The following is a 13,910-nucleotide window of genomic DNA, read 5'->3' as shown; positions in this document are numbered from 1 at the left end:
GACATCTGTGTACAAACTTTTGTGAACATAATGTTTCATTTCTCTTGGGTATATATTTAGGGGTGAAATTGCAAGGTAAGATGGTAACTACTTTTTGAGAAAATGCCGAACTATTTTCTATAGAAGCTGCACTATTTACATTCCTACCAGCAGTGTATGAAGATTCCAATCTCTGTATACTTGCTGACGTTTTTTATTGTTTCTTTTTTTGATTATAGCCATTCCAGTGGTTATGAAGTGATAATCTCATTATGGTTTTGACTTGCATTTTCCTGGTGATTAATGGTGTTGAGCATCTTTCCATGTGTTTATCATATGCTCTTTGGAAAAATGTCTATTCTGATCCTTTACCAATTTTTACATTGGGTTGTCTTTTTATTGTTGAGTGTTAAGAGTTCTTTATATAGACTGGACATTGGATTCTTTTTTTTGGCCGTGCCACGTGGCTTGTGGGATTTTGGTTCCCTGACCAGGGATCGAACCCATGCCCCCTGTAGTGGAAGCATGGAATCCTAACCACTGGACCTCCAGGGAATTCCCATGGATACTGGATTCTTATCAGATGTATGATTTGCAGATCATTCTTTGCAGTTTCTTTTCACTTTCTTGATAGTGTCCTTTGAAGCACAGAAGTTTTTAATTTTGATGAAGTGAAGTTTATTTTTTCTTTGACTGCTTGTGCTTTAGGTGTCATATCTAAGAACCATTGCCTAATCCAACATCATGAAGATTTGCATATGTATTTTCTTTGAGGAGTTTTTAGATTTGTGGTCCATTTTTGTTACTGAACTCAAGTTCAGCTGCTCACTGCTCAAAAGCCAATAATCAAGAGAAAGGGAAGGTGCTTTAATCAGAAAAAGCCAGCAATCTGGGGAGAAGGTGGACTCATGTCCCGAGGGCAACTCCGAAGATTCTGCTCAGCAGAATGGCAGTTTTTTTTTTTTGGCTGCGTTGGGTCTTTGTCGCTGAGCGCGGGCTTTCTCTTGTTGCAGTGAGCGGGGGCTACTCTTCATTGCGGTGCATGGGCTTCTCATTGCGGTGGCTTCTTTTGTTGCGGAGCATGGGCTCTAGGCACATGGGCTTCAGTAGTTGCAGCACGCAGGCTCAGTAGTTGTGGCTCGCGGACTCTAGAGCACAGGCTCAGAAGTTGTGGCACGTGGGCTTAGTTGCTCCGCAGCATGTGGGATCTTCCCGGTCCAGGGCTCGAACCCGTGTCCCCTGCACTGGCAGGTGGATTCTTAACCACTGCGCCACCAGGGAAGTCCCCATGAGGGTTTTTAAAGAGAAAACGGTGAGGGGAAGAATCTCAGTGAATCATCGAGGCAGGAGGTTGGGTTCTGCATCGTTCTCCATTGCATGCAGGCTGGCTGACTCTCTCTTCTGATGTTATCTTGCCCGTATGATCTGCCTGCAGGATTGCTAAGGGGACTGTTGGGGGTAAAGAGCTGGTCATTCTTAATTCTTCATTCTTACTTCTTTTTATCTAGGAAAAGAATCAACAGGTTAATTAGGTTCTTTCAAGGTTGGAGGGGAACAGAAATGGACAAACAGGAAAGGGGCAAAAGAGCTGCTTTCAAATCCCCACTGTCTAACATCATTCCATTTCTGTGGGATTAGGGGTGAAGGTCTATCTTCTGTAACTTCTTCATGCTGACATAGGGCGCCGTATTCTCAGAGTGGAAGATGTCAACATGGGTCTGTAGCATCTCTTTGCTGACAATTTTAGTTGGCCACTTACATATTACAGGCAGAACAAGCTACAATTATTTTGATGCCCACAGAGATATAGATTATTATGAGCAGTAATGTTAATCCCATTCTCTCTGAGGCCAGTTCTCGGAAGTGTGCTAGCCACAGATTCAGTACTGCTCAAGATGGTACAGCTTATGTCATGGCTACAGCCTGGTTATCATGCAGTTAGCTTTGTTCCTCTGGTGGCAGTTGTAGTATCTGTAAACAAGTCAGGAATGTGCATCAGACACTGACTCTATGATTCTGTTGTCCTACTCATTAACTGCTCAATTTTGTAGTTGGTGGGGCCTACAGGGTTCTGCTCGGTTCCATTTTGAGTTAATTTCAGTTTGTGATGTGAGGTAGGAATCCAACTTCATTCTTTTGCATGTAGATATCCAGTTGTCCCAGCACCATTTTTTGAGAAGACTCTTCTCTTCCTCATTGAATTGTCTTGGCACCCTTGTCAAAAATCAATTGGCCATAAATGTACAGGTGCTACACTAAAGATCTTGTGCCAGAATGTAAGTCAATGAACTGCTTCCCTCATAGGTAAAGTCTCACTAGGAAAAGGAAAAGTCATCTTAGTGACCTGATTGATTTACGTCCCGGAGTAAGCTCCTTATTTCCTTGTGGACTGACTTCTACCTAGAAAATGTTTGTGGAACACATTTTGAGTAGCACTTCTCTAAATCTTTGGTACGTTAACTGCCACTGCCCAGGAGTACCCCAGGCTCTATCCCAGAGCTACTAGATTAGAATCTGTTTTTAAACAGAATCCCTAGGTGATTCAATGCTTATTAAAGTTTGAGCAACATGCCTCTAGAATCAGACTCTAAATGACTTTAAAGATCTATTCAGTAAGTAGAGGATTAATTAATGAGTAAGACTTGGAAAAGGGAGAATAAATGTGATTGTAGGCAGGATTATATCTGGGACTTATGTAACAGAAACCCATAAGGGCCCCAGATATGTTGCCTTCGGTAGAACTCCAGGGCCAGTCCAGATCTCAAAGCGTTTCTCTTCACTACTGCACTGGACTTGATATCGTTTTTGTTTGTTTGTGAATTATAAAGAGTTACAAAGGAAATGTAGACTTATAAAGGAGAGTTAGTTACAAAGGAAATTTAGAGTTACAAAGGAAATTTTCCTAAAATTTAGGCAATTTTAGAGAAGGCAGGTGGGGAATAGTAAGGCCAAAGACTTTTACAAAGCAACTTTGGGAGAGAGAAACTAATTCCAGGCCTTAGAACTGCTTTCCTTCATCCTTAAGTTAATAAGAAGCTGCACTTTGGGTAAAAGTGTCTGTGGAATCATAGTGTGATTCTAGAAGTTGGCAACAATAGTGCCGAGTCATAAACTCAGAAACCATCGACTATTCGGAGGGTCAAAACAGGTAAATATACCTCTTTGGAAGCTTACTGTATGCAAATGCAGACACTGTCAGCATCAGGAATTTGTCATGCTGACATTCCAAGGAAGGGTGACCTGAGCAAAAGACATATAAGAAAATTAGTTACATACTATAACTCATTTTACTATTTTAAGGTGAGTGACATTATTGATGTGCTACTTAGAACGCTATCTTCTTTGTTTTCTTGAACATAAATATAAAGGCTTTTATAGATGTACTTAGGAATTGAGTCCTCTGCTTTCTTATAAGGCTTTAAGATTCTTAGGTAGGAATTTCCTGCTGCAGGAATTTTGAAGCTCGGGATAGAATACTGTTTTTGCTACAAGCACCATTAATTAGGACCACAGATAAACTTGAAATGTGTGGTCATCTGTAGGATCTGGGTAGAAGGCCTCATTTTCAAATGGTACTTTTTGTATGTGTTTGTGAAAAAAGTTTTTCATCACTTCAAGCATTTGACTATGAAAGTTAATAAGCTAACTACAAACACTTTAAATATCTATTCAGTAAAGCAGGTCTTCTAATAACATGTTTATCCATGTGGTTTAATGTTAATTTTAAAATAAAGTCTAAAATGACAATACAAGTCTTTAGACTTATCACTGCTTCTATGATTTAATGTAATATAAACTGATCTAATCCATAGTTTAACTGAACATTCCCCACTCCCCTGAAAATCAGAGTTTGACTTATACTCATCATGTAGACTTTTATCTCAATTCTCCAAATAATACTTGTAGCCGAGGGCATCAGAGCATCTTCCTTATATCCTGCCTTTTCCTGAGTAAACCGGTAGTAACTGAGGTGCCTCTATGCGGGTTCCATCCCAGACCTCTACGTCCATTCATTCTGTTCTGTAAGCCTGGGGCTGGTCTTTTAACTAAAGCCAGGGAAAGCTTGGACATCCTTTGGTATGTTGCTGTTGAGAAGTGCTGTCACACTGCCCGTGAATGTGAATCTATCTCAGCTTGTAGTAAGATTTTCTCTTGACCTTTTCTACATTTCACAGCCATTCAAACAGATCTTCTCTATCAGTTCTAAACCAGTGGCATCCTAAAATCAGAGACGTCGCTGTGTCGTCAAGTTGTTAAAAGTAAAATGCCATCGTCTCCCTCCAAAGAGGCGGTCTTTTCTGCTTGGACATATCTCAGGATCTCTGCGGAAGACACAATGAACAGGAATTTGGGCGTGGACTGATCAGCCAGCATCTTGGCAGAGTGTTCTAGGATGCCATCTGCAGATGTTAATTATCCAGTTTGGGTCCTCTAATAGCTCTTGACCTCCTCTTGGCTCTATCAGTTGCTTCTTATTTTCCTTCCAGATTCTTATTTATTCCTCTTGGGATGAGACAAACTCAGAGGCAACATTGCTGATTCTTTTTCAAACAGCTAAATGTAGAAACATTAGTCTTTCATTCCTTCTTGTGGACATTTGGAGGACATGATCTGCTGCTGCATTTTGGTTTCAAAGAAATTCTCTCCACTTCTTCCTACTTCTAGGACTGTGTAAATGGAAACAAATTCTAGAAGAGCTGATAAGACTGAAAAGCAGAAGGATAGTCCTCTAAAACATGAGCCCTGAAATCACTTTCTGTTTAGAGAAACTTGAATTCTAGAGGCTGCTTTTCTGCCTCATCATCTCCCTTGTCTGTTATCCAAAACAGTTGCTCTAAGCCTTTTATTTCTCTCATCAAGCTTCTTTCTCATTCCCTAACACTTTGAAGATGATCTTGTACTCTACCAAAAACAGAACAATAGATCTGAACTTCCTCAAATTCCCTTTTTTTTCCCCCAGCCTTAAACCAATATGCATGACCATCCTTATTTCCTTCCTGCTTGCCAGGAAAGAAATGTCTTTGAAAGATCAGTCCCTTTAACAGTGCTCCTAATTCCTTCCCTTTTCTACCTGCAGGACTTTGTTCGCTCAGTTATCCTCATCCTCTCCTGTATCTTAAAGCACCTTTTTGCCCTGGCTCCTTTCACTCTCCAGTGCTCAATCCTCTCCCATCCTAAAACTTCTTTCCCTCAGTGCTTCTCCGCTTTTAAGCTCAAAATGTCCTGAAAGAATCTCCCGTAGCCACTGGCTCTGCGTATTCCACTCCCATTCTTCGCAAGTCCAGCTCCGTTCTTACTTCACTTTATTCCTTTTACAAAACTATTCTTGCCTAGATGTCCAGCGACTTCCCAGTCGCCAGTAGAAGCAATCACGTCTTTACCTTTGGTCTGCCTTTCTGAGGCAATAGTCATTCTTAATCCTTCACTCAGAGGAAAGTTCTAAGGAGTTTTAACTTGGATGCTCAGAGTTCAGGTGTGTTGGTTTGATACTGTGAGGCTTCCTCTTGTTTGGGTATGTACTTTGAGATTAAAAGAGACCGTATCACTTTGATCACTGAGTCTCCAGTTAGTGTGGTGGTAGGTCAAGTTGCCGCATTTGTGTGCTGACTCTTACAGAACCACGTTTCCCACCTCCGTCCTCCCATTTCTTTTATTAAACAAAGAAAAACAATTTATTAAAACTAGTTAAAAAATAAAACCTTGGGACTTCCCTGGTGACGCAGTGGTTGAGAATCCGCCTGGCAATGCAGGGGACACGGGTTCGAGGCCTGGTCTGGGAAGATCCCACCTGCCATGGAGCAACTGAGCCCGTGCGCCACAACTACTGAGCCCGCATGCCACAACTACTGAGCCCACGTACTCTAGGGCCCACGTGCTGCAACTACTGAGCCCGCGTGCTACAACTACTGAAGCCCGTGCGCCTAGAGCCCGTGCTCTGCAACAAGAGAAGCCACCACAATGAGAAGCCCGTGCACCGCAACGAAGAGTAGCCCCTGCTCGCCCCAACTAGAGAAAGCCTGCGCGCAGCAACAAAGCCAAATGCAGCCAAAAATAAATAAATAAATGTATTAAAAAAATAAAATAAAACCTTACTTTGTGCATAAATCCCGTTGCCCAACTTGCTTGGTTTTTGCTCACTAATGACCTTAGATTTTGAACATCATCATTACAAAGATTTGCCTCTATGGATGTTGAAATAACCAGACTGAGGGATGAGGCAACTTCCAGTGTCTAAATGGGTCCTGACACATGGGAGGTGCTCAATAAGTATTTGTTGAAAAATTAATTCCACAAGCAGCTCTGAGAGATGCAGTTCCAACCGGAGAGCTGGAAACATAACCCATCTTATATCCCAGTTGATTGGCTTGAAAGACTTAATTGTGAGCAAAATGCTTAGGTCTGGATGCCATTGTAGTCCCTTCAAAACTTTAAAAAGCAGTTATGCTTTTCATATATTTCCTAGAGGGAGAAAAACAGTACGAATAGTTTAAAAGTCAAGTTGAGTTCACTTGTGTTCCTACAACCAGGAAAAAAATCAGTTTCATTTTTCTGAATTAAAAATTCACATATTTAAATAGTTCATGCTGTCGCTCTCCTGTTAGCCCCTCTGCAGTGTTTCCGGAGATGGGAAACATTTCCGGAGATGGAAAATTTGCTTCTGGTTTATGTGGAGCGCTGATGCCGTGAGCAAGTAGGCACCGTGTGTGCATTTGGTTCTAGAATTTAGTTCAGGAGAGCGTTATGGTTTAGAAGGGTTGCAGAATTGCTATTGAAGAGCTGACCGTGAATCTCATAGACCAGCGGAAACCTGCTCTTGACCCTGCCCCTTAGTCTTGTCTCTCTTCACTGTTAGTGTTGTCTCTGTGTATTTAAGTTATCTGGGCTAATGGAAAAGCCTGGCTCGTTCTATCTCTACTGGTGTCTGTAACGGATAATTTATTTCTCAACTCTTCTTTACAGAGGGACCTGTCGGGGCACAAGAACATCGTGGGTTACATTGACTCCAGTATCAACAATGTGAGTAGCGGTGACGTGTGGGAAGTGCTCATTCTGATGGACTTCTGCAGGGGTAAGTATATGCGCCATACGTTAAGCTCTCGTTTCTCTAGCACTTTGATTGTCAGGGGTGTGGGGTCATTTAGTTAATGTGCACTGTACTCTAACATATGTTGTTCCAGTTTTAAAGATTGGAAAATGAAGAGGCTAAAAGATACAGAGCCTCCTGTCACTTCTTGGTTATTCTTACAATGGCGAGTATCAGTGGCACAAATAATTCAGAGTGGTAGATAATACAAAACTCTACTTTTGTTAGGTTTGGGAAGGTTTGGTGCTTGTATATGAATGCGAATGTATGAGAATGAGAATGAATATGTTCTTTGTGATGCTTTAAAACAAATGATGAAGGCACATAATAAAGACCCGACTCCAGATAGACTAAGGGAACAGTTCAGCTTCCCTCACTCATGTGTTCTCTTCTCCACCCACACCACCATCCTCGCATTAGGGGGTAAAAGAATCCTTTCCGTCTAACAGAAATGACCCTGCTCTTCTCGCTGGAGATCTGTGATTGCCAGGAAGGCTACATTCAGATGTTGCTGCCATTAACAGTAGAGTCAAGTAGTTGAAAGCTCAGAGTTTCAAGCAGTATTTATCTTGGGAAACCCAGACTGTAGCATGAATTTATTCGGAGTTGACTGCATTTCATACAGCTATTGTTCGGAGGTTTGGCTTTTTTGGTCTAAGCAGCTGTCACTTACATTCTTGGGTCATTGTCTCACTGTTTGGTGCCCAGTTTTGTAAGCACCCTTAGTTCCACTAACACGTTCCTTGCCTTTACAGATACTGTCCATAAATTAAATATGTTAGTAATGCTTAAAATGTGATGTTAACCGATAGTTTCAGCCTTCGCAGTAACAGCTGCTAACCTGATTTTGTAAAATACTACCACATTTCGGGGCTTCCCTGGTGGCGCAGTGGTTGAGAGTTGGCCTGCCGATGCAGGGGACGCGGGTTCGTGACCCAGTCCGGGAGGACCCCACATGCCGCGGAGCGGCTGGGCCCGTGAGCCATGGCCGCTGAGGCTGCGCGTCCGGAGCCTGTGCTCCGCAACGGGAGAGGCCACAGCAGTGAGAGGCCCGCGTACCGCAAAAAAAAAAATACTACCACATTTGAACTTGACAGTTTGTCTCCTCCTCCTCTTCCTTTTTGGACAGTAAAATGTTTAGAGACGAGGCAGTAGGAGAGTCCAGGGAGCTGGATAATTTTCTAAGCGAGGTCGTCAGTCTTTCGGTCCTAGAGATTAAATGTTGGTGTAGCATTTCTGCAGACCAGGCAGCAAGCAGTAAAGCCAGAGAGACCAAGCTGTTTCTAAAATACAGACTGTCAAACTGCCTTCTTCCTCCACCCGGGGTCTGTTGTGCAATCTGATTCTTACTGAAAGATACAGCAGATTGAACCTGTGGCCTCATCCAATGCACAACAGGGACAGTATAACCAGGCAACTAGAGCCAGGACCATATTGTCAGTTCTGCTACTAATCTTGAAGACAGAATGAGGGCAGCTCACATCTGGGCTGCTTTATATAATGAAGAAACTGTTTTGACGCCATAGAAAACAAGTCCCGGGCTGGGAATCAAGATACCGGGGTTTAGTCGTGGCTCAGCCAGTGATGGGCTGAGTCCAGGTTGCTCCTCTGTGGACAGCTTTTCATGCTCGTGGATAAGTGATGGGTCTGAATGTTAATAACCTTTCCTCTGCTCTGCACCCCTCTCAGGAGGCCAAGTGGTCAACCTGATGAACCAGCGCCTGCAAACAGGTTTTACAGAGAATGAAGTACTCCAGATATTTTGTGACACCTGTGAAGCTGTTGCCCGCCTGCATCAGTGCAAAACTCCTATTATCCACCGTGACCTGAAGGTAACAGATCACCATTAAGTGCATTTTTATGGAGTATTTTCTGTCTGCCCCAGGAATGGGGTAGATGTTATGGGGATGTGAGAAAAGCGTAAGGCATGGTACCAGATTCTAAGCGTACATTCTGCTTGGAGAGAGAAAGTACAAAGAAAAAAGTAAATAGCAGAACAGTACAGTACAATATAGCTATCAATTTTATTAAGTAGCTTTCAGAAATTCTTTATAATCATCAAATGCCTGAACACATCTTTTTTGTTTTTCCTGATAAACTCCCAAATTCACTTTTCCAGGGTCAGAAAAAGTAATATGCTAATTTGAAATTTATAAAAAGTGGTGCTTGATCTTTAAAGTCTATTTCATACTTTGTAAAATCCATTAATTGGTGATTTAAAAAATTTGTCCTACTAATTAACCATCCCCTTGCACTGGGCCTTTCGTACTGTAGTCACTTGACAATGTTCGTTGAATGGAATTGGCACCCAGTTAGGATTCACTAGCATCTCTGGAGCACTGACAATGTGCCAGGTATTCTATTAGACACTTTATGTGCACTGTCTCTTGGGAGGGAGACATTCTTCTTTGCATTTTTTTTTTTTTTGCGATACGCGGGCCTCTGGCCTCTCCCGTTGCGGAGCACAGGCTCCGGACGCGCAGGCTCAGCGGCCATGGCTCACGGGCCCAGCCGCTCCGCGGCACGTGGGATCTTCCCAGACCGGGGCACGAACCCGCGTCCCCTGCATCGGCAGGCGGACTCTCAACCACTGCGCCACCAGGGAAGCCCTCTTCTTTGCATTTTATGTTTGGGGAAACTCAGGAGCTGAGAGGTTATGTGATTTGACTAAGGTCATATAACTAGGAAGAAGCAGTACCAGAATTTGAATCCAGCTCTTCTGATTCTAAGTTACAGTTTCTTTTCATTATACTTATGTTTCGAGAAACATGCTTCACGGCTAATATTTGCATCACTGTCCTCTAGTGTGCTTGTTAAATGCAGGCTACTGGGTTCCCCGCTGAATCTTTTGGGCTATAATTTTTGTGATGGTACCAGGGAAGCCCAGGAGTTTTTATCTTAGGCACCCCAGGTGGTTTTTGTATATTCTAAAGTTTGAGGATCATAGCTACATACTAGCATTTCTGTTCTGAGGGTGTTTTTTAGTTTATTTGTTTGTTTGTTTCTTTAATTAAGATACCATAAAATTCACTCTTTTAAAATGTACAATTTGGTGGATTTTAGTATATTTAAAGGCTGTGCAACCATAACCACTGTCTAATTCCAGAAAATTTCATCATCCCCCCAAAAAATCCTGTATTCATTAGGGGTCACTCCTCATTCTCCCCTTGTCCCAGCCCCTGGCAACCACTAATCTACTTTCTGTTGCTTATTCTGGACATTTCATCTAAATGGGCTTGTATCGTATGTGACCTCTTTCATAAGCATAGTGTTTTCAAGGTTCGTCTATGTTGTAGCATATATCAGTACTTCACTCCTTTTTGTTATAACATTCCATTTTGTGGATATATCACATTTTGTTTATTCAGCAGTTGGTGGACGTTTGAGTTGTTTCTACTTTGGCTATTATGAATAAGGCTACTATGAAGATTCATATACTAGTTCTCATGTGGGCATATGTTTTCAGTTCGCTTGGGTACATACTTAGGAGTGGAATTGCTGGGTCATACGGTAACTCTAATTTTTTGAGGAACTGCCACACCGTTTTCCAAAGTGGCTGCATTATTTTACATCCCACCAGCAACATATGCGGTTTCCGATTTCTTCACACTGACCTAACACTTGTCATTGTCCTGTTTTATTTTCCCACCCTAGTGAGTGTGAAGGCTCCAACAGCCTTAGACAGCCTTCTCCAGTGTGCCTCTGCGCACAGTCAGCCCCTTTTCTGAGTGGAGCGAGGAGGATATATCTCCGTGAATATTATGAGCCTGATATCGTACAAGTACATAGTTCTGTGGGGACAGTGCAGATACAACATGGTTCCTATGCTCATCATGTTAAAGGACTGGTGAGAGAATGTAAATGAAAGATTTGGAATTGAAACCTAAATAAGTGAAATACAAAACTTTATAGAACAAAGTGATGAATGGAAGAGATTCAAGTGGCTTAATATGTGGTCAGATAGTGGGATCTGGCAATGGTGATTGGAGCCTTCTGGAAAAGTCGGATTTTGAAGGACTGGTGGGATATAGGTGGTCACAGAGAGGATGAAGGGCATTTCAGGCAGAGAGCAGAGCCCGAGAACTGCCGAGAGAAGGGAACAAGAAGGCATTTGAAGATGAGGAGATAGGTAAGGGCTTGGTACCTGGCCAGGTACAGACCAGGCTAGAGCGACTACAGGCCACTGCTCTAAGAATATAATGACACTTTATTTTTTTTATTGAAATATAGTTGATTTACAATGTTGTATTAGTTTCAGGTTTTGACAGTTTATTTCTGGTTGCCTTAACCATGAGTGAAATTCTTGGGCGTGTTAGCATGTATTTCAAAATAGGCAGTGGTACTAACATTTTAGGACCTGACCTTTCTCCCTGCCACCTGCCTTGGAGAAGAGTTCATGAGGGGCAAAGGAAAGGGGGAGAAGTGTGGCCCAGCTGCACCAGCACTGCTTCTGTGACCCGTATGAGCTCAGGTTTCTCCAGAGCCCCATTCTCCCCCCAGGTCAGATGGGGTTCGATTTTATATTGGAACTCAGATTGTATAGCACAGTAACTTGTACCGACTGAACTGTAAGCTCTGTGAGTGATGAGCGTCCTTCGCGTTGCCAGATGCGCAGGGCACGTTGCTCTCCCTGTCTCGTTCTCCTGCCTATGGCATTTGCCTCCTCTGTGGCTGTCTCTTCCCATGACCCCTGTGCAGCGTGTTCTCCGGGCTCCTCAGACTCCTTGGTTGCTCCTCTTATCACTTAGCCTCAGAGCCGCAGCTTCCTTGTCTGTAAGGTGGAGACAACAACGCCAGCCTTGTTAGGGTCAGGGTGAGGCTAAAGGAGAACATGCATGTCAGTGTGCAGGCGCATCCTTGGCCTAGAAGGTCCTGAGCGGGCACCCAGGGAGGTGAGAGCAAGGGCAGAGACCAGGAGGGCCATTGAGCATCCTTTTAGAGAGTGCTACTCCCACGGTAAACAAAATCTTCCTTTATTGTAACTTTTTTCAACATTTGTGGGATTAAACGGGGCCCAAATGATAATCATTTCATCCCTGTAAATAGCACCTGCCCAGTTTACCCATTCCCAGCTTATTAGTGCTGCTGTGAGGTGGTGGAGAAGCGTCACCCGTGATGGGAACCTGAGGCACGGAGCTCAGTGTCTTGCCTGGGGACACGGTCGGGGGTTGGTCTCAAGCAGCCAGAGCCTCTTCTTTCACTGCTCTGAACAGCCTGTGAGATGTCTCAGCAGAGAAACTTGGAGCAAACTGGAATCTGAGGGTAAGGCCGGGGCACAAGCGAGTGGCTGCCACGCTCTCTTCCTCAGCCCCTGCCCTTTGCCCCTCCGTCCCCCAGGGCTGGGCACACAGTAGTTGTGTTCAGTCAGTATTGAAGACCATCAGGTGTGCTGCTGGTTCGCCAGTAGTTGTTCCGGAGACTTTGTTTCCCTTTCTCCTTGGCCTTGGAAATAAGGAGTATAAATAGGGGCCCCTGGGAGGAGGCCTTGACTGTGATTGTTCTAGAGGAGTCCTGTTGCTGTTGATTCTAGTCGTTGACTCCCGGTTGTTTTGCTGAAGCTTTCCCAAATTCCCCAAATCTTACACTCATTGCCATCTGGAGGCTTTTGTTAGCATGTTAGATCCTGTTGACTTCTACTACTGTGTGCTTGGTGGGCAGTCACATCGCCTGCCGCACTGCCAACTTCCTAGGCAGGCGTGAAAAGTCCCCGTGTGCTTCCTGTTTGCCCTGGCTCTGTCATTGCATCACAGGGCCTTGGCCGCTCAGAGCTCCCTGTCGTGGCTGGAACCAGCCAGCACAGTGCTAGCCGTAGCCAGGGCCAAGAAGTCCTTTGTTGTCCTCTTGGCCAGAGAACGTGCTGGTGGCTGGTCTCCCGGTTGCTCCCCTATGAGCGACGTCTCCCTTGGCGACCAGGCGCCTCGGGAGTAGTCTGTGGGGCACAGGAGGGAGCACAGGCCAGGCTGGCTGTAGGGCCCCGTGTTGAGCCAGTGTCACCCTCTGCAGCGGCCAGCTTGGTCACACGCGGAACTGAGAAAGGACCCTCTTGCCCTGCCTACCACGTGTGTGGTCTTTCTTGCAAGTTCCAGAGGGGAAATAAGCTGAAAGCGGTCCCTGTCCTTAAGCAGCTTATGTTCTAAAAATAACCATGACAGAAGTTCTGGTCTTTATTGAAAGTCTCTCCTCCAGTACATAGTTTTAACATTTTCATTATTTCCCCCATCGTTTAATTGCCGTCTCTCTGAAGAATGATAGAGGTCATTCCTGCAGATCATGGGGTGTCGTAGACCTGGGACAGTCACGTTAGGCAGCCCTTTCTTTTTACCAACGGCGAAGCCTCTGCCCAGAAAGGCTGTGGCCTGAACAGTGATTTCAGGGATCAAACCAGAACAAAGGCCAAGGTTGTTTACTCTCAGTTTGGTTTCTGTTTGTTTGGTTTTGCTGTATTTTACCATGATGTTTGTCCTAACATTTAAGAAAGGGGAAGAAAGGGTTAAGACTTAATAAGTACATTCTAGATTGAAAAAGTCCTGAATGTCTCCTCAGTTGTCGGAAAGGAGATGTAGACCTCATGAAGTAGAATAAGATGAAGATTCTTGTCCTGTTTTTGGAGCCACAGGTTGGAAAACCTGCATGCATCTAATCCTCCACAATTTCCAGTGGTAAAAAATTAAACTCTGTGGCTGAAATGCCTGGATGCCGTATCTGCTTGGAATATTGTCAAGATGAAGAGGTCAGGAGGACGTGGCTTTCCAGACCTCTTGGCTAAAGCTGTGAGCAGAATTTGGGAGTGACGACTTTAATAACGCTCTTAGGCTGACAGGTTGGGAATAAGGTCAGCAATGTTAAA

General features: G+C 43.9%; 1 protein-coding gene across 10 annotated transcripts in view; it reads left to right on the top strand.

Annotated features, from left to right (window-relative positions):
• The window catches only part of AAK1 (AP2 associated kinase 1), a 172,234-nt gene that overhangs the window by 80,136 nt on the left and 78,188 nt on the right, over window positions 1-13,910 (top strand). For all 10 annotated transcript variants that reach the window (XM_027131913.1, XM_027131912.1, XM_027131906.1 and 7 more), the window contains exons 4-5: window positions 6,940-7,048; window positions 8,753-8,895. In XM_027131913.1, the coding sequence (XP_026987714.1) occupies window positions 6,940-7,048; window positions 8,753-8,895 (252 nt within the window). The remainder of the gene's footprint in view (window positions 1-6,939; window positions 7,049-8,752; window positions 8,896-13,910) is intronic.

Source organism: Aethalodelphis obliquidens, unplaced genomic scaffold (assembly GCF_003676395.1).
Source record: "Aethalodelphis obliquidens isolate GAN/ISIS:26980383/991018 unplaced genomic scaffold, ASM367639v1 scaffold40, whole genome shotgun sequence".
NCBI classification, from domain to species: Eukaryota; Metazoa; Chordata; class Mammalia; order Artiodactyla; family Delphinidae; genus Aethalodelphis; species Aethalodelphis obliquidens.
This window is presented reverse-complemented; position numbering and strand designations above follow the sequence as displayed.